Source organism: Rhinolophus ferrumequinum, chromosome 10 (assembly GCF_004115265.2).
Source record: "Rhinolophus ferrumequinum isolate MPI-CBG mRhiFer1 chromosome 10, mRhiFer1_v1.p, whole genome shotgun sequence".
NCBI lineage: Eukaryota > Metazoa > Chordata > Mammalia > Chiroptera > Rhinolophidae > Rhinolophus > Rhinolophus ferrumequinum.
Window position 1 is genome coordinate 4,143,728 of NC_046293.1, and position 19,589 is coordinate 4,163,316.

The 19,589-nt window shown below is 57.4% G+C and overlaps 1 protein-coding gene across 4 annotated transcripts in view; it reads right to left on the reverse strand.

Annotated features, from left to right (window-relative positions):
- The window catches only part of PRR5 (proline rich 5), a 55,549-nt gene that overhangs the window by 2,910 nt on the left and 33,050 nt on the right, over window positions 1-19,589 (reverse strand). For 2 of the 4 annotated variants that reach the window (XM_033117234.1, XM_033117233.1), the window contains 5 exons: window positions 14,686-14,766; window positions 9,858-9,906; window positions 8,569-8,626; window positions 3,913-4,004; window positions 3,422-3,562 (listed from right to left, as the gene is read on the reverse strand). In XM_033117234.1, coding sequence (XP_032973125.1) covers window positions 3,422-3,562; window positions 3,913-4,004; window positions 8,569-8,626; window positions 9,858-9,906; window positions 14,686-14,766 — 421 coding nt within the window. Of the gene's footprint in view, window positions 1-3,421; window positions 3,563-3,912; window positions 4,005-8,568; window positions 8,627-8,853; window positions 9,087-9,857; window positions 9,907-14,685; window positions 14,767-17,724; window positions 18,680-19,589 lie in introns of those variants that run through there. The other 2 variants (XM_033117235.1, XM_033117236.1) reach the window with 2 other exon arrangements.

The window sequence follows — 19,589 nt, forward strand, 5'->3', positions numbered from 1 at the left end:
TGACATCCTCCATGGCTGCCCGCTGCGCACAGCAGCTGTGGGCCTGGGAGACCATGGTGCTCTGGAAAAGGACCCTGTGGCCAAGTGAGGTTGGGCACCCTGCCCCTCAGGAGAGTGCCCCGCACACTGGCTTCCTGGAGGCTCTGGCAAGTCCTGCAGGGAAACGCACCTGGGCCCCTGCCCTCGGGCCCTCACCCCGTGGAGCGCTGTCGGCAGGAAAGGCTGCCCCACGGGGCCAGGCCAGGGTCCACATCCAAGATGGGCAGTCAGTGCCCGTCCACTTGGCAGCCGCCCCTCTCTCTCACGTGCTCCATGCTCCTTCTCCTGCCAGGTCGCGTCCAGCTCCTCCCTAACAGGGACTCGGAGAGCTTTGCATGATCTCTGCTTCCTCCAGTTTCGTTCAAGTCAAAGCCTCAGGAATGAAGCCGTCCACAAGGACGGCCTTGGTCTTGCTGATCAAACTCTCTGTCCCCAGCACCCCCGGCAGAGGGCCAGCACTCAGCAGGCTTTTATTGAGTGCTTGCTGAATGAGTGATGTATGAATGAATGAATGAATGACAGACGTCACTTCTCAAGGGGCTGTGAGTTGGTTAAGGGAGAAGAGACACTCAAGTTAGTGTTAAACAGCAGTTCAAGACAGCAAGAGAACCCAACTCCATGCTGCCTACAAGAAATCCACTTAAGCTATAAAGACACATGTAGATTACAAGGACAGAGGTGGAGAAAGCTATGCCAGGCTACCACTGACCAGAAAAAAGCAAAAGTAGTCGCTATGCTAATTTCAGACAGGGCAGACTCCAGACCAAGGAAAGTTAACAAGGATAAAATTCGTTACGTAATGATAAAGGGGCCAATTCTCCCAGGCGCCACAACAATCCTTAACATGCCTGCCCTCACAACAGAGCACCAAACTACATGAGATAAAAACGGACACAACTACAAGGAGAAACACAAATCCACTGTCAGAGTTGGAGACTTGAACACCCCTCTCAGAAGCAGAGAGATCCAGCAGGCAGAAAATCAGTACGGACACAGTTGAACTCAACACCATCAATCAGCTGGACGCAACTGACATCTATAGACTACTTCACCCAACAATGGAAACATTCTCAAGCTCCTACGGAACATTTGCCAAGATATGCCACATTCTGGGCAGTAAAATACACCTTAACAAGTTTTTTTAAAAAAAGAAACTATACAATGTCTGCTCTCAGTCCACAATGGAATTAAACCAGGAACCAGTAACAGAAAGATATCCAGAAAATCCCCAAATACATGGAGATTAAACAATTCACTTCTAAATAACGAGTCAAAGTAAAATTCTCAAGAAATTTTTAAAGATTTTGAAATAAATGAAAATGAAAATATAACTTATCCAAATTTATGAAATGCATTGAAAGCAGTGCTTAGAGGGAAGTTTACAGCACTGAATGGCTATATTAGAAAAGAAAAAGATCTAAAATCAATAATCTAAGCTTTCACCGTAGGAACTACAGAAAGAAGAGCCAATGAAGTCTGAAGCGAGCAGAAAAAATAACTATCAGAGCAGAAATCAATGAAATTGAAAACAGGAATCGACAGAGGAATCAAAAGCTGGCTCTTTGAAAAGATCAATAAAATCAGTAAGCCTCTAGGCAGAAAACGTAACAAAAAAAGAGAAAACATAAATTTCAATGATCAGAAATGACAGGGGGAACGTCACGACAGACCCCACGGATCCAGCTCTGTTTGAACAAGGAGGGGTGGGATTCTATGGGTGCCCCTGGAAATCATGAAGATGAAAGTGAAGGACCCCAGGTTTCCCTGAAACTGTCTTTTGCCCCCAGCAACAGTGACGCTGGTGAGGACACATTGCTGACTTGTCACTTCACCAACTTCATGCTGTTTCATTCCCAGAATTAGTTTATGAAGTCTGGTGAGGAAATGGGGGGCCAGGGTATGCCTTATTTGTATGCACTGAGATGCATGGCTGTTTCCCGGCTTTTGGGACCCAGGAGAAGGAGCCGTGACTCTGCAGGTGAAGCACAGGGCACATAGTAGGCCCTCAAAACACGGACCAGCAGCTGTGGCTTCAGATCCATTTGGGACTCAAAAACAGTGGCAACAAGTTCACAGAGGGGCTGGGATAAGGTTATTCAAAGTGTGGATGGGGACGAGGTGGCGGGGGCGATGCAATGGCAAAGGGTTGTGGCTGGGGGTTGCACCCACCAGGGGCAGGACAGTCTGCCCGGCAATGGGGCCGAGCCCAGGAAGCTGCATGAGACACAGTGGCCATTAGGGGGCAGCACCCCCCTGCTCATGGGATCAAGGTGGGACCTTCCTTACTCCTTGGCCCCAGTCCTGTGGCTGCCTACCATCAGGAGGGAGCACCTGGGGGGCTTTATATCTGTTTCTCCTCGTTATCTGTGAGACTGCCCTGCCAGGTAGGTGGTCTTACTCCATCACACAGATGAGAAAAGAGACCGAGAGACAAAGTCCCTCAAGGCCCCCAGCTTCGACCCAGCCAGGTCTGACCTGAAAGCCCTCCAAATCGGCCTGGCATCCTGGTAGTTGCCAGGATGACCACAGCTCCCACCCAGTACAGCCCGACCCTTCAACCCTCCCCGTTCATCAGCCCCTTCCTTGCTCTGGAATCTTCAGTGGCTGCTCTGGCCCCAGGACCAATATCACAGACCCAAATTTAGCAGGATGCCCACGTGCATGGGTGATTCAGAACAATGAGCAAGACGCTGGAGCTGGTCAGACCTGGGTGAGGCCAGGACCCTGGCCTGATTCGCAGCTCCTGGCAGGGACTCTATTTCCCCGCCTGTAAAATGGGGAAGCTGATGGTGCCTACCCTTGTCCTATGACAGTGAGATAAGCCAGCAAAATGCAGAGTGCTGTGCTCGCCTCTGGGCTCAGGATGTTTGCAGAAAGGTCCAGTCTGCAGTGGTGGCTGTTGGTGGCCCATCAGATCCCGTCAAGGGAGGGCCACTTACTCCCCACTGCTGGGAGTGTGGCGGCCAACAGGTCCCAGCTGCCCTCATGGATGAAAACCATGTGCACTGGAAATGTCTGGAACCACTGTGCGGAGTGGGGGGAGGCGGCCCACAGCCCCAGTGACTGACTGAGGAGGGGCGTAAAGGCCCAGCGCCCTGCCCCCGAGGAGAACTCTGGTCCAGCTCACACTCCTGGGCTCCCGTGGGGCCAGGCTGAGGCCAGCCTTCTCCCGAACCCACAGTTCTGTCCAATTTCTGCCCCTTCCTGCTTCACTCTCCCTCACAGGTACCCCCGTTGGTAAGTCACATGGACCCAAATCCTTCTCTCAGGCTCTGCGTCTGGGGAGCCTGGCTCGAGACACACCATCTGCGCCTGAGCCTGGCCTCGTGCCCACGGATGCTCCTGACACAGGTAAGCAGCGGCCTCCTGAGACCCCACCCACCTGTAGTATCAGCAGCATCTGCACGATGGCGGGAGGCACGCGGGCGTGGGTGCGGGCCAGCGCGTCCTCCAGCTTCACACTGAGGGTGATGGTATTCCGGAAGTGCAGCAGGGCCAGCTGGCGAACCGACGGCTCCTTGCCCTGTAGATACAGAACGCCGCACCCCACCTGCTGGTGTCATGTGAGACACCCCACCAGGGCCAGACAGGGGAATGGACCCACTGACCCTCAGGCAAGGAAAGGGTTACTGTCATACTCAGAGGCCCTACTATGTGCTGGGCACGCCCTACTATGTGCTACTTAGAGCTTTACAGAGCCCTTAGGAGAGAGCTGCTCTTATTTCCATCTTATGGATGGGAAACAAGTTCTGAGAGATCCAGGAATGTACCCAGGTGTAGACAGCCTGTGACAGCAGGCCGGGCAGTCCCGAGCGAGGCGAGGGAGGGCCGTCAATGTGGCCCAGGGGTCCTACAGCTGCAGGGACCACTCACCTGCACTGGGTAGAAGATAGCCTGCAGTGTGGGCAGCACGTCGCTGAAGAAGAAATCCCACGTCTCTGCCAGCGAGTCTAGCAGCTTCTGTCCTGTGGGAACAGGGAGCTGTCACGGCCCATCCCAAATGGGCTCGACAGACACTTCATGCCCTTCCAGAAGTCATCTCTCATCTGCAGAACGCAGGAGCTGAGGGCCAGGCTCTGGAGGCCGGCCTGCCCCACCGCCATGAGATCGACGGCACAGAGCCCTTGGCAGCTCTGTGGCCTGGGACCCACTTCTTAACCTGCCTGTGCCTCAGCTTCCCCATTAATAAAATGGGACAGTAATAGGGCCCACCCACCTAAACAGAGCCTGGTGCAGAGAGCTGGTGAGTGCTGGCTACTAGTTTCCGGGCCTGCCCACACAGGTGCCAGACCCGCCCAGGTGCGCCCCCAACAGGAGCATCCGCTCACGCCCTCTCACCTGATTCACCTAACGACCTCGCCAAGCAGTGGAGGAATGCATCCTCCCCTCTCTCCCGCTGTGCACGTACCAGTCTGTCTATCCACCTGACAGACATTCACAGAGTACCTACACTGTGCCAAGCCTGACAAAGGGGACCCCGTGGAGCCCCACAGAGCCCCAGTCCCATCACATGGTAGAGAAGCAGGACACTGAACAGCAATTAGGTGGAGGGCAGTGAGAGGCGACCTCACTGGGCAATTGAAGAGACTAAGCCTCCAAGGTTCAGGTATCTTTGTCTCTGTCTCTCAGGCGTGGGTCCCTGCCACCCCAGGCTGCCTGAGGTGGGACCTAGGGAGCCAGGGAGACCATGTCCAACAGCAGCAACGTGTCCCACATAGAAGAGGGGAGAGTAGGTGAAGTCAGGCAGGGAAGGCTTCCTGGAGGAAGTGCTATCCAAGCTGATTTAGGAGGATGGTTTGCCTGATTGACTGACATCCTTGATGTGTGAACCACGAAAGTAGGTGTGGAAAGGAGGCATTTGGACAAGCTCTGCAGGTACTTCTGAGGGCCCTGGGAAGGAATGGTGCCATCCTCAAGGTGGACAGTCCCTGGGGGATGGGGACAGCCAAGGTGCCCCCAAGCTGGTTCTGGCCCCCCCCAGGAAATACAAAGTGCTAATCCCTCAACCCTTCCACTGGAAAGAGCAGAGTTGGGATGAAGGGCTGCTAGGGCTGGGATGAGCAGACCCTGGTAGGTGTCACCAAGACCTCTACCTGGTAGCCAGATTAGCGATCGGCAGAAGAGCAAGACGGGGTACGGGGGTATCTCCGAGTGAAGAGGGGAAAGTGTCCCATGCTGGCCTCTTCACTGCTCATGCCTGACTGCTGGAGGTTACCTTGGGAACAGGGGGCTGGACAACGGCCTTGGCCTCTTTTGTCCTCACTTTCCTTGGGCTCTGGGCCCCACTCCCCCTACCCTGTAAAGCTCCCAGGTCTATGGAGGTGCTGGGGCTCTGGGAGGGAAGCCTGGCAGGGCTGGCCCCAGGAGGCCCAGTCCCACCCAGCCGGCAGTGAGGGGGTCTGGCCTCGGTGCTTGGCCTGTTTGCTGGCACTAGGGCTCCCTGCCAAGTGGCCAGCTCCCGGTCCTCCCCAGGGGCGACACCTAGGTCTGTGGCGGGACGGGTGGGTGCTTGCAGCCTGAGGCTCTGCCTGAACACAAAGGTCCCTTCAGGTCCTGCCGTTGCCGGCAAGAAGAAAGGCTGCTCAGTTCCCTGGGCCGGCTGTGGGGTGGCCCTGGGCTTGGGCCAGGCCAGTGTCCACTGAGCGCAGGACATTCTCCAGCTCCTGGGGCAGAAATGCAGCGGAAAGCAGATGTTATAAAACACGGAGTCCAGGTCCGGCCAGAGCCGCATGCTGACCGAGACCAGGAAGCGGGGCCTCGCCTGCTGGCGAGGCTCTCTAATGGGGACTGTAGTCTGGAGGTGCCAGGGTTGACAGTCAGGCGGCACTGGGTTGAAGCCTTGCTATGGGGTCCCAAGAAGTCCTGCACTCTGAGCCTCAGTGTGGTCCTCTGTAAAATGGGCACAATTACCATTCCACATGCACAGGGCTAAAAGATGCCAGAGAGCAGGTGTTCAAGTGCCGGCTGTTGGTGTGATGACGTGTGAGATGACGTGTGAGCCGTGTCCCTGCCGACGCTCAGCAGGACACAGGTGCTGGCTGCGGCCCGGAGCCAGTTCTCCCCCGGGGGTAGGTTGGCCTTCCTTTTCAGAGTGCTGATGTTGGCTCAAGTCTCAGTCTGCCTTGGGGAGACCGCAGGGACAGTGAGGGGTTAAACTGGCTGCAGCAGGAGCTCACTCCTGTCAGCTGTTGTGCTGAGACCACCAACCATGTCGGATGTGGTCCAAGGGAGGAGCCTCCATCTCCAGGCTGGCCTCCATGCTTCCCATTTCCAGGAATTGCTCTGCTTAGGAACCAAGGCCCAAGACCTCCAGAGAGGCTGGAGAGGGGTAGGCAGCAAGGGCCTGGGATCACCCCACAGGGAGCCACCAGCCCGCTCCCGCAGCAGAGGCACAGGTGAGGACATGGTTGGCTAAAGGCAGCAGTCTCAAGCAAGAGCTCTCCCTGGGACCCAAACTGGGGTGGCAGGCAGAAGGGCAAGGCTCTGAGGCTGCCCTCAGGGTGTGGGGTCAGTTACTATTCCCACTGCATGGGCTGAAGGGGGCCAGACATCTTCCTGAACAGATCTCACTTTGAGGCCCCACTCAAAGGCCACTGTCTCCATGCAGTCCTCCTGGACTGCCAATGTGGAACCAAACTACTCTTCTCAGGGCCTCCCTTTACCTTGACATTCATCACTGGACTTTCACCATCTGGTCCATATCTGTGTCCCCAACTAGCTGTGAGCCCCTCCTGGGTATGGTCTCCTCCACTTCCAGTTCCCCAGAGGCCATCTGGGGCCTGACACATAGTGAGCACATGGATGGAGCCTGTCCAATCCCATAGTGCTAACATGGGGACACTGAGGCCAGAGGGAAATGACGCATCTGTGGCTGGGTGAGAACTGGACACCAGGCCCTCTGGCCTCTGGCCTGGGGCTCTGGGTCTGTCCCTGAGGCCTGGGGAGGTTGGACGGGGCTGGCATTCCCTGCTGGGTAGCCTGGTGGACACGGCCGCTGTGGGAAGGACTCCAGCAAGCCACACAAAGCTCCTCTTCTCCGATGATCCCAGATCCCCTGGGCTGGAGCTGGTGGGAGGTGCAGGCACTGCCGGAATGTGCCGAATCAGGAGAGGGGCGTAGGAGGGTGTCTCCGCCAGGTGCCAAATCCTCACTGCTGTGTCCTGTCGGCTGAGGTGCTGCCTCCCCCAGGAAGCTGGCGACAGAATCCCCAGTGGCCTGTGCCTCCCAACCTCCAACAGGTGAGGTTCTTATGGCGCTTCTCAGGCTCCTGCCTCAGCAGCTTCCATCTGATATGCACAGAGGAGGTGCAGAAGGAAGAGGGGACACACTGCTCCGAGGGTATGCCAGGCCACCAGGCCTCAGTCTTCTCCTCTGTGAAATGGGCTAACACCCCTTCTTCCCAGGGTCAGTGTGAGGACCCGAGGAGGGAACTGGAACAGCAGAGAGAAGAGTGTGGGCTCAGGAGCCAGACTGCCATGTAGCAACCACGTGGCCTGGGCAAGTGACTGACCTCTTTCGTGCCTCGGTTTCCCCATGTGTTCAGTGGCACCTCCTTTACAGGGTTGTTTGGGGATCCAGTGAATTAGCAAAGTCAGGACAGAGTCTAGCAGAGTAAGCATGTGCCCAGTAGGTGCTCAACAAATATTCATGGAACCTGCACTCGGCACACAGTAGGCCCTTAGCAAAGGGTCCTCCTATAATTTAATCTCTCTCTACACCAATTCGCTCCTGCAGGGAGGCACACACTTCGGTCATCACCCCAGGGCCCATGGACACGGGGAGCCCGAGGGTGTTGGGACCTGGCACACCCTGCTAAGACTCAGGGCCTGGAATAGAGACGGCGTTGATCACGACCCTCCCCTACTTACTGATGCCCGAGCTGGGCAGAGCGGCGGCCAGCTGGGACTCACGGGCCCCTAGAGGGCAAAGGGTGTGTACTCTGGAGTCAGGCTGCCCTTACTGGCAGTGTGGCCGTGGATAAGTCACCCATCATCGCTGCACTGCTCCCCAGCTGTGAAATGGGAATAATGACCCGAAAGACTCATAGAGTGGGTATGAGCATCAAAGGAGAAAACCCACCTAACGCCTGGCAGGGAACCCACAGCAGCTGCCTCCACGCAGGTGGCAGCTCACTGCTCCGGCCTCTTCCTTCGGGAGAATCAGGGCAACCTCTGCCCTAAACCAGTTCCCCTCCAGTCATCAAAGATCCTGACAGCGGTCCCCTGGGCTGCTACGGGCAGTGGCGCGACGCAGAGGCCTTCTCTCTGACATCTCTCAGCCCTCCTGGGCTCCAGTAAGTGGGGGGCAGATGCTCCCTGCAACGAGGTCCGATCTCGGCCCTGCTGCCCTGAGGCATCATTTCTGCTCCTTCTAAATCCTCCCAATCAAGAGAGATCGCTCACCCAGAACCCTGGGGCCCAGGCAAGGCTGGCAGTGCCAGGGCTCCCAAGGGCACCCCTGTGGCACCACCATGTATGGCACTGGCACCAATGCCCAGCAGCCATGCCAGCAAGCAGTGTGGCTACTCACCCTCGTAGAAGCGGATCTTGTCCCTTAGGATCACCATGCCTTTCGTCAGCAGCTGGTTCTGAAAGGTACACACAGAGACACTGTTATTGCCACATGGGGGCTGGCAGGCAGCCCCGCAGAGTCCAGGCAAGGGGGGGGCCTGGTCGGTCTGTGAACTCCCATCACTAACACGAGGCTTAAACCACAGGCCTCGTGCACGCTGCCCTGGGCATCGGCCCAGAATGACACCATGTGGTGTCAGCACCATTCACAACAGACAAGAGGTGGACACAACCCAGGGCCTACCCACGGACAAATGGGCGACCAACACGGGATGCATCCAGACAATGGAATACTATTCAGCTGCAAAAAGGAGTGAAGCACCGACACACGCTACATCATGGATGAAACTCGAAAACACTGTGCTCAGCGAAAGAAGCCAGACACAGAAGGCCACACACTGTGCGAGTCCACCTAGTATATGAAATGCCTGGAACACGAAAATCCAGAGACGCAGAAGGCAGGCTGGTGGGTGCCAGGGGCTAGAGAGAGGAGAATGGGGGCTGCTTACAAATGTAGGGTTGCTTTTTGGGGTGATGAAAACGTTCTGGAATTAGATAGTGGTGATAGTTACAAAACTTTGTGAATATACTAAAAACCATTGAACTGTATACTTTAAAGGGGTGCACTGTGTGGCACGTGAATTATACCTCGATAAAGATGCTAAACAGCCAACCCTCAAACCATGGGGTCCTCACCCCTCCCCAGGCAGCCCAGGTACCTGGCTCTGAGCCTGCAGGAGAATGTCCCCACACCACCCCTTCCTGGCTGTGTGACCTCGGCACGGCAGGTCCTCTCACCTCCTGAGCTCTAGGCTCCTATGTGCTCACTGACTCTGAAGGCCTGCGGCCACATGGGTGCCAGGAATGTCAGGTGCTGCACCTGGATGGAACGGGGAGGGGGGGCCGGGGGGCAGGGGCGGGGATGCTGACACCATGTGGCTCAGGGCACCAGGGCTGGCAGAGACGGCCCACACAGGGACATCTGGGGGCCTGCACTGACGTTCCAGGAGAAGGTGGACGACTAATAACAAAACCACCCAGGTGCCAGACACAGCACGAGGACTTCACCTGGATCTTATCATTTAATCTTCACAACAATCCGCGGTGGCTAGGTGGGGAAATTGAGTCACGGTGCAGCCGAGTCCTTGGAATCTAGTGCTCCCTATGTCCACTGATAGTAGGGGACCCCCAGCCCTTTGGTCAGCACAGGAAGCATTCTCACCCTGGCTGGAGGACACCACCACCTACCTGCAGATACTCTGTGAAGAAGGACCCCAGCTCCGTCTTCAGCAGCTGCCTGTGGGTGGAAGGGGAGACGAGAGTGAGGGAGGGCGGGAGTCAGAGACTACCTGGTGCCGGTGAGGGAGGCCCGAGTGCTGGGCGGGGGGCTACCTTGGCAGCGGGGCACCAATCTGCTCAGCCCAACATGAGCGGCGGGCACGTCCACCTGTCCCAGCCCTCCTGGGGGCTGGATGGCCACACGCTTTCGTGGTCCAAAGCTGAGGCTCATCAGCATAAGCCCTCACCCCCATTTCACAGAAGAGGAAGCTGAAGGGTCCCCAGGGAAAGAGAGAAAGCGAGGCCTATAAGCATCTCACATGTTCTCGGGGAGACGCCTAGCAGACTGGGCCTCCAAGACCCAGCTCCATCCCTCTGCCACCTGCCCGAGTCCCAAAGCTGTCTGAGTTCTGGCACCGTCATCTGTGGCTCGAGAGAGTAGAGCAGGAGCGTTCAGGGGTTCCACTGGGGTCACGGCTGATCCTCGGTATATGCAACAGGTGCTCAGTAAAGCCCTCCTCGCCCCTCCCCTGCCCATGTTTCGGGGGTCCAAGTGTGAACGCTGATTAAGGAAGGAAGGGAGGGAGGGAAGGTCTCCCCTTCAGGGCCCCGCAGACGCTCAGCTCACTAGGGCTAGAGAACGGGAGCGGTTCTAATGGAGCCCTCCCTAGGGGTGACTCCGCCCCACTGCTGGCTGAGCATCCTCCCTACTGGCTGTGCCCACGGGCTCTCCCAGCCGCTGACGTGGGGAGTGGACACGACTCTGGAAGACTGGAGGCCGCGCAGCTCAGGTCGACGCCTCAGATCCGTGCTGTCCACAGGGCTGATGGTGAGAGGCCAGTTTGGGCCCCTCTGCCTTTGGCTGAGAACACTGCCAACGGCCTTCCCATCAACCTCTGAAGCCTGCATACAGCAGGTGCTCACTAATGAAAGCTCAATCAATGCATGGATGACTTCCACGACTGCTAAGAGTTTCTGCGCCAATTTTCTAGGATTTCATCTGGCAGCTGACAGGGCTCTGGGATCCCATCCTTCCTGGCCCGTGAGAGCAGACGTCCCAGGCAGGGGACGAGGAGGTCACACAGGCTAACTCCAGCCAAAGCCCTGCACAGGGGGAACCTGTTCATTCCACAGATGTGGAAACTGAGGCACTAGGAGGGCAAGTGACGAGGCGGCCAGTGGGGCCTGCTGACTGGCTCCCGGAAGGCTTCCTGGCCTGGGCTGCCTGTGGGGATGGGGACGCACACTCCAAGGGGAGGCCCAAGGCAGCTGTGCGAACAAAGGGACACCACCCGCGGGAGGGGTTGTGGGGGGAACAACCTGGCTGTCACTGAGGGGAAAGCGACAGGCAAGGGCTGAAGGGTCAGAAGGCAGAGGCCCTGGCCGCCCTGTCCAGAGGGGCTGCTGGTTCCTGGGAGGGGCAGGGCTGGCAGGACCTAGCCCTGGAGCTGGGCCAGGAGCCCAGGAGGAAGCAGAAGGGGCCTGAGGACCAGAGCGGGCGGCCGAGCTCCTGCCCACGAGCTCCTGCATGGCCCTCAGGACTCACGAGATTCTCACAGCCCAAGGCAGACAGTAGCTGTTAGAGTGCTGGGAGACAGGCCGCCCCAGACAGACAGACGCCTGTGGGGACAGGGCGGGCATGAGAATGCAGAACACCGAGCAGCCGGGGCCACCAAACACGGGGCAGGTGGCCTTTCAGAGCTGAGCACAACCAGGCAACCTGGGGCTCGATTCTGCTTAAGATGGTGGGACAGGTGGGGGTCCTTCAGTAGCAATGCCACGTGGAATCATCAGGGTAAAAAGGTCGGTCCTGAGACCCAGAGTGGCTTATTCTGTAAGGCTTTTCTCTGTCTGGAAATGTGACTATGCAGGTGTGTCCATTTGTACACCTGAGAAGAAAGGTGGTCAAGGGAACGGGTCAAGAAAGAAGACAAAGATCCACAGACGAAATGTCCTGACAGTTAAACTTCTGTGCTTCCAAGGATATTATCAAGAAAGTGAAAAGACAACTCATGGAATGGGAGAAAAGATGTGCTGAAATCAGCATCTGGCTGAAATCAGCCAAGATCTGCTGAAATCAGCATCTCGATCCAGAATATATAAAGAACTCTTACAACTCAACAACAAAAAGACAAAGACCCCGATGAAAAAACGGGCAAAGGAGGTGAACCAGACACTCCTCCCAAAACAGAAAAACGGCTAATAAGCACGTTTTCATGTGCTCAATCATTAGTCATCAGGGAAACGCAAATCAAAAACCACCAGATGGTACTTCACACCCACTAGTACTGTTAGAATCAAAAAGCGGAAAACAACAAGTACTGGTGAGAAGGTGGGGAACTGAGTCCTCGTACACAGCGACAGGGGATGTAAAATGGTACAGATGCTGTGAGAAACAGCTGGGCGGTTCCTCAAAGAGTTACCTGGCGAGTTGTAGTATGACCCAGCCATTCCATCCCAGGTGCAGACCCCAGAGGAATGAAAACACAGGTCCACACAAAATTCTGTACACGGATGTCACAGCAGCACTACTCATAACAGCCCAAGGGTGGGAACAACCCAAACGTCCATCCACAGATAAACGGGTCAACAAAACGGTGTGTTTTTCACACAATGGAATATCACTCAGCAATAAAGAGGAATAATCCTTGAAAACATCACGTTCAGTGGAAGAAGCCAGTCACAAAAGGCCCACGTACACTCCGGTTCCACTGATATAAGTTACGCAGGACAGACCAATCCATAAAGACAGAAAGTTGACTGGTATTTGCCAGAAGTTGGGGGAGAAGGCAATGGGGAGTGACTGCTAATGGGGGTGAGCTTTTGTGGGGGGTGATGAAAATGTTCTGAACTAAATAGGGTGATGGCTATACAGCCGTGTGGATACGCGTATACTAAAACCACTGAACCGTTCATTTTAAAAGAGGGAATTGTAGCTCAAAAAAAATACATATACACATAAAATGGGCGGGGAATGAAGAGCAGACGTCAAGACTTCTTATGTATGATTCACCACCCCGGCCCTACCCATGCCGGCCCGGGCACAGCCGAGGGACCCCACCCCCTCCAATCTCACTAACAAGCCTCGAGAACCCAGGGCAATCGATGGCTCCGGTCACAAGGCTCTCATGGGATTGGAGCTAATGCCCAATTATGGATTTAATGCACAATTAAATTCCCTTAATTTAGTGTGGCCACATGATGGAAAAGAGCTGGGGTGGGGGCTGGGCGGGGGGCAGCCGAAGGACCCACAGGCTCTATAGTAAGGGGTCTGAGTCCCAGCTCCTCTGACTAGTCCCATGACCGCGAGCAATCCACAACCTCTCTGTGCCTCAGTTTCTTCATCTGTAAAATGAGACAATAAAGGGCCCACTCCTCAGAGCTGCCGTGAAGAGCTTGAGGCATGGAAAGCTTGTGGCATAGGCTGGCACAGAACAACTCTTAATAGAAGAGCCCTGGTATTATTACTTAATGCTTCCCAGCATTTAATTTTGAACTGTCTACAAAGTTGCCCCAAATAACCTAAGTGGCCAGGAGTTTCACATCTCACGTCACCCTGACCTCTACCTGTTTCTCAGATAAAGGTCCCGGGGCTTGGTGCCGGGTGCAGCTTCTCTCTACCCGCATCCCCAGCACATAGTTCTGAGGGAGGCCGCCTGTTCTGTGCCAGTCCCCAAGGGCTGGGGACAGACACCCGTGGTCTGAGGTGGCAGTCCCTGTGGAGAGGACGCAGCTGAGAGCCAATCACCACTGCTGTTTATGCCGCTGGAGGGGAAGGGGGTAGAAACTGCTGGAGGGCTGCCCCTGGTGCCTTGTTCAGGAATTGAGAAACCTTTTCTTATTTTTGGTTGTTAAACCATCTAGCAGATTCTTTAGGTTTGCTACAAACTCCTTTTTCCCTAGGCAAAGGCATATTAAGAAAAGGGGGCTGTTCTGGGCCCCACTGAGATCCCCGGTGGCTTCTGGGACACTCCCCCTCCGGGTGGCCAGATGAGCTTGAGGAAAGCTTGAGCCTGGCAGAAGCAACAAGCTCCTGCTTTCCACATGGCTTCACCAGCTCCTTTTCCTCCTTGGGCCTCAGTTTATCCGTCTGTAAGGGCCCTCCTGGAGTGGGGTGACCCCGTTCCAATTACCCTTTTATTCTGGCCTTGAGCGGATAAGAATGTTTGCTGTCTGTTTTTCCCAGATATTCTTTTGGTGCAGAGACAGGGTAGCATGGCTGGGGTGAGAGGGGAACAGCACAGAGGTGGCAGCTGTGTGACCCTGGGTGAGTCTCTTGACCTCTCTGAGCTTTGGCCTCCTCCACTACAACACAGAACTAACACAGGGGGCCTTGAAGATTTCCTGGAAGGCGGCCCGTCGGGGGCTCCTTCACAAGTGCTCATTCCTCAGCTATTCACAGGAAATGAGGGGCGTTCGCTGGCAGTAACGGCTTTTCCGGGAATGACACTCCCGTCATTAGGCAGGTGGGTCCTTCCTCTTTAACAGAATGAATATCTTTCCTGATGCTCAACACCAGTGGGGAATGTGGGTGTTATCTTGAGCCGCTGTCCAAGCCCCACCCTGTTTCCCCTGAAAAGAAGTCCTCAGCAGGGGTGAGGGTGGCCATCAGGCCCTAAAGCCACGTAGTGTCAAGGTCCACAGAGAAGTGACTGCCGACCGACCTCGGATCTCGGGGTGGAACGCTGGGCGTGGCTGGTGGAACGGGCGCCTGGCTGGGGCCTCCCACCTTGGCACAGCCCTTCCTGTCACTCACAGACCCAGGTCTGGGACAAGACAGGATGGAACGGCTACTCACCGGACGCCTTCGTTGAGGCTGAAAAGCTCCTGGTCAGGCAGCCCCTTGCGCTGGAAGACGGCGATCACCCCGTTATGGATGCTGCAGGCGAAGAAAGGCGTGCTGTGTCCTGAGGCCCCGCGAGCCCTCCCCGCCTCCCCTTCTGCCCCTCAGCCCTCCTGCTCTGCGGGTGGAACAGAACGCGCCTGGTCAGAAGCAGAGCACCTGTCCTTTCTCTTAGAAGGCAGGCCCTGGAGAGCAGGGACTCACTGTCCCTGCGGGACCCTGTCCACACCAGAGCTGTTCCCAAGATCCTGGGCCCCCAGCCTGCTCTGAGCCCCAGGCACCTCCTGCTCACCTCTCCAGGATGTCCTCTGTACCCCGCACACCCTCTGCTTCCCTTCCCGTGCTCCTGAACCTTCCACGCCCAGGACAGAAACTAGGGCCACCGTGATAGCCTTTCACCCCCAACATATCCACGTCCTACTGGCTTTCTCACCCTGGGCTTCACGCTGCCCTCTGCCAGCCCCTGCTCACCCTGCCTCCACGAGCACTGCAGGCCCGGGATCGGTACCAGCCTGGACAGGGAGGCTGCAGGCTGCCACGATGCTCCACTCAGGTCCTTTCTGCTGCCTGCTCCTCCCCCTCTGCCATCTAAGTACCTAGGTCCTTTCGTCAGATCACAGGTGGACGTTAGCTTTGACAGCACTTGTCACTGTGGAACCGCACGTTTATGTGTGGCTTGTTTGCTTGTTTCCACCACTACCTACAAAGCGTGAGCGCACAGGGCTCTGTGTTGTTCCTGACTTCCCAGCGCCTGGCTCCAGGGGGCCACTCGGCGAGTACCTGGTGAAAACTCATCGGGACTCCCTCACCCTGCCAATCCGATGGACCCTGCCGTCACACCTGTTCCTGCCTCCCAGATCTCCCTGCCGCATCCCTCCTGTCCCTTCCAGCCCAGGGACCCTCGTTGTTTGCCTGGACCTCTGACGACGCCCACCTGCTTCCCCAGAACATCCACTGCCTGCAGCAGCCAGTCATTTCCCTGCACAGCAGACAGAGTACAAGTCCTGGACATGGCGATGGAGGCTCTTCAGAGCGGCCCGTCCCCACATTCCCGGGCACCCGACACTCTAATCCCAGAGTACTGGGCCTATCGGGGGTGCCTCCTCTTTGCCTGGAGGGCCCCTCTCCTTCCTGTCTACTAGACAAGCAGCTATTCATACTGGAGCCTCAGCTCAGAGGCCACCACCTCCAAGAAGCCCTCCTGACTGCCACCCCTCCCCATGTAGATTTGTGGGATCTATACTTTGCTGATTCACTTTCCTGTCAGTCCCCCCACTAGCCACATGCTCCCAAGGGTGAGAACTAGGTCTGGGTGGCGCCACCACTCCACCCAGGACCTGGTCACGGCTCTCACACTCACTACTGCAGACTGGCTGGGTGTTTGTTGGTGCACAGGGGACAGCTGGACACACTGCCGGTTACATCACAGAGTGGGCAGCGGCCATTGAGCTCCTGGTGCCATCTGCCTTCACCAGCTCCACCCTTTCCAGCAATATGGACTGGCTGCCCACTTTTTCAGATGAGGAAACTGAGGCTCAGAGAGGCCAACTCCCCCCCAAGAAGCCACAGAGCTCACCCAACAGCTGCCCACTCTCCCCTTGCAGCTTCCCCACAGGGAGCCAGGTCTGGGCAGGGTTTCTGGCTCTGTGCCCTGGAGGGGGCAGGGTAGGGTGGGGGAAGGAGGCATTGAGCAGCTGGGCCCAGCTGGGCCGGGCACCGTGACCACACTGCACACTTGTCACCTGACCCAGGGAGCCTGACTACTCTTGGGTCCGGCGTCAGTAGGCAGCTTCTTTGTGTGTCCAGGGACATGCGTCCTCCGACCTGTTTCCTGCCTGTGAAGTGGGGTCAGGAGACGCCTCCCAAGTGCCCTGAGGATGAAATGATGGCCAGGGCCCAGCCTCAGCATGTGGTCATGGCTGGTACTACGTTTGCTCTCCTGTTACAAGTCCCTGGTGGACCCAGCCCTGCGACTGGGTCACATAGGGCTGCTCCCCGTTTACAGACCAAAAAAAGACAAAAATCTGACGGGAAATCTAACGGCCGCCAGGAAGCCAGCTGCCCTACTGCAGCGGTCTCCCTGGAATCCTGACAGCTGGGAACATACTCCCAGCCCTGTGGGGGCACTTGGGGGGTGGGTGGGGTGCACAGGCATGGCCCAGGGGCAGCCCCACCCAGCCTTATCTGCTTAAGGAGTCTGGGGAGGGGTGGGGAGGGGCGGAGGGGTGGAGCCAGCCACTCCACAAGCTCAGAGGGGCCTGGCCAGTTGTCCCTGGGACCCAAAGCACGTGGAGCCTGGGGGGCCTTGGAGGCCTCAGCAGGCCCCCAGGTCTGGTCCTGCTGTTCTCATAGATCTACTCTCACCGGCCTCTCTGTGTCTTTCCTCCTCTTCCATTAAACCTTCCAGAGGGATCCCAGCCCACTCTGGTCCCAAGCCCAGAGGTGACCCTCACCATGTGGCTTTGGATGGCAAGGCCAACCCCCTGGACCCCTCAAGGGGTCTGGCGTCCTCTGTGACACTTTTACCACCTCCCCCCCACTTCTTGGCCTTCGAACTTGCTGTTCCCTGGCCTGGAGGCTCACCTTCCACCCAACCCCTCCTCAAAGCCTTCCCCGCGCCCCCAGGAGGCCAGGTCCCTCCTCCCTCACCCGTGTGGAGAGAGAATCGTAACCCATCTCCTTTTTGGGAAGGGGAGGTCTATTTAGCTCACCATTTAGCCTCCTTTTCCCGACGTGGCACTGGGGCAGCAGAGCATCACCCAAGGAGGATGCGTCAGTGACCCAGTTACCACCCTTCCATTCTTTCACCGAACACGTGGGAGCAGCCCCGCCCAGCGCAGGGTCACCCGCAGTTCTGCCATCCACACTCCCCACGTCCTGCCCCTAGGCTGGGTCAGGGGCACACGTGACTTTGAATCCCAGCTCTGGGCTTCCTGGCTACATGCCTTGCCCAAACGCCCTGATCACCCGTGCCTCAGTTTCCCCCATTCATACCATGGGATTCATGGTTGCAGCACCTAAAGGAGACAATGTGGGGAGGAGACAGCACCGCGCCCTGCAGAGCTGTTTGTCAGGGTGTCAGTCAGCAGTGACTTCAGGGAGGGGGTGTGGCTCCCAGAAGCATCCACCACAGCTCAGCCATCTGCTCTGTGGTTTTCTGTGTCTTCCTCCTAACCACCACACGAAGTGGGGACTGACACCCCAAGCTGTAGAAGAACACTGAGGCTGCGAGAAGAGAAGCCGAGGGACTGCCCGGGGTCACACCGCCTCGCCCACCCCCACCCTGCCCTCGCCCAAACTGGGGGTGGGGGCCGAGGGGACACACAGGGCCCTGCTCCTTCCCGTTTCTCTCCAGATGAGGTTCCATGTTCTTTCCAAAGTCCAAGTTGGGCGAACAAAAAAATACTTGCTGAGACACTGGGGGAGAGGAAGGGTGGGGACAGCGAGAAGACCTCATGTGACTTAGCCCCCCAAAACAGAAGTGAAACTCCAGCCGCCCTGGCCCATGCCTTCCCAGACCAGAGGTGGGCAGGCCCAGTGGGGCAGACAGCCTCCGGGGTGCTTCTGGGCAAGGCCCGAGTGGAAGCTGACCCATCACCTCCCTCTAGCTGCCTCCCCTCACTGGGCAGTCCCTCACGGGGCCTGTCCTGTCCCCATGCAGAAAGACAGATAGGCAGGGCCAAGTCCCACCCTCTCTTGCCTGAGCACTGGGTGGGTGCAGGGTGAGTGAAGTATAGGACCCTTAGTGAGACTCCAGGGCGCCCAGGACAGTGCTCAGACCTGCTGGCCCTGCAGCTGTCGGGGTAGGGCTGCCCAGGATTGGGGGCGGGGGGCCCGCAGTCAGGCTGGGAGAGCAAGGACTGTGGGGCTTCTGGCGGCACATGCCTATGGCCACCCTGGCTTGGGCTGGGGGCCAGTGTGGGGCTGCGAGTGGGTGGACGCCAGCTGGGTGAGTCTCTGGCCCACCATCACCTCTCTGTGTTGCCCACCTGCCCACACAGGAAGCCCAGGCAGAGAGTGAGCGCATCCAAAGCCTCACCGCCGGTGGGTCAGGCCAGTGCACCTCCAGGGACCCCTGGAGGTACAGCCCTGCCTTCCTCAGGGCCCTGCCCCGCTCTGGATCTTGCCTTGGGAGGCCTCTGAGGACACAGAGAGAAGGGCAGACCCCTGCAGGTGCCCTCCTCACTCTCTGTTTCGGGACCCCAGAGGGCTGAGTGGAGCCCGAGCGAGCCTGGTACTTCCTTGGGCCCCTCCCACTGGTGTTGATGCCTGGCTCCTCGGGACCTGGCTCCCAGCTAGTGGCCTGTGGAAGGGATGAGTGGGTGAAGGCAGGCAGGGGTGCTGGACTCCACTAGGTCCCCACGGGCCCCCTCAGGCTCCTCCTACTGCTAGCTGCCACCTGGCTGGTTGGTGCCCTCCCTGGCTCTCGCCCTCCTCCGACCTGTCCATCCAGGGATGACCAGGGCCCTAATGTCCTCGTCTGTACCCCAGGGGGCCACACCCAGCCCTGAGAAGTGAAGCTGAGGACTGCGGGCTCTGCTCCGGCAGCCCCAGCAGCGATGTCTACACCCAGGTGGGAGGCACAGGGAGACGGGCTTCTCGGAACCCAATCCTGACCCCAGGCTGGGCCCCAAGTTGACCCTCTGGAAAGTGGGGATGAGAACAGGCCTATGGGCAGATTCACCTCTCCTCAGCAAACAGGTATCACTCTCACCCTGGTTTCAGTACACCTGGCTTAAAATACCTCCCTCAAGGCTCCTGGCTGAGCAGGAGGGGCCCTCTGCCCACCCCCACTCCTCCCTGGGTGCCAGGCAAGGGCTTAGAGCTTTTCTCTATAGGCTCACCTGCCCAGGTAGGCA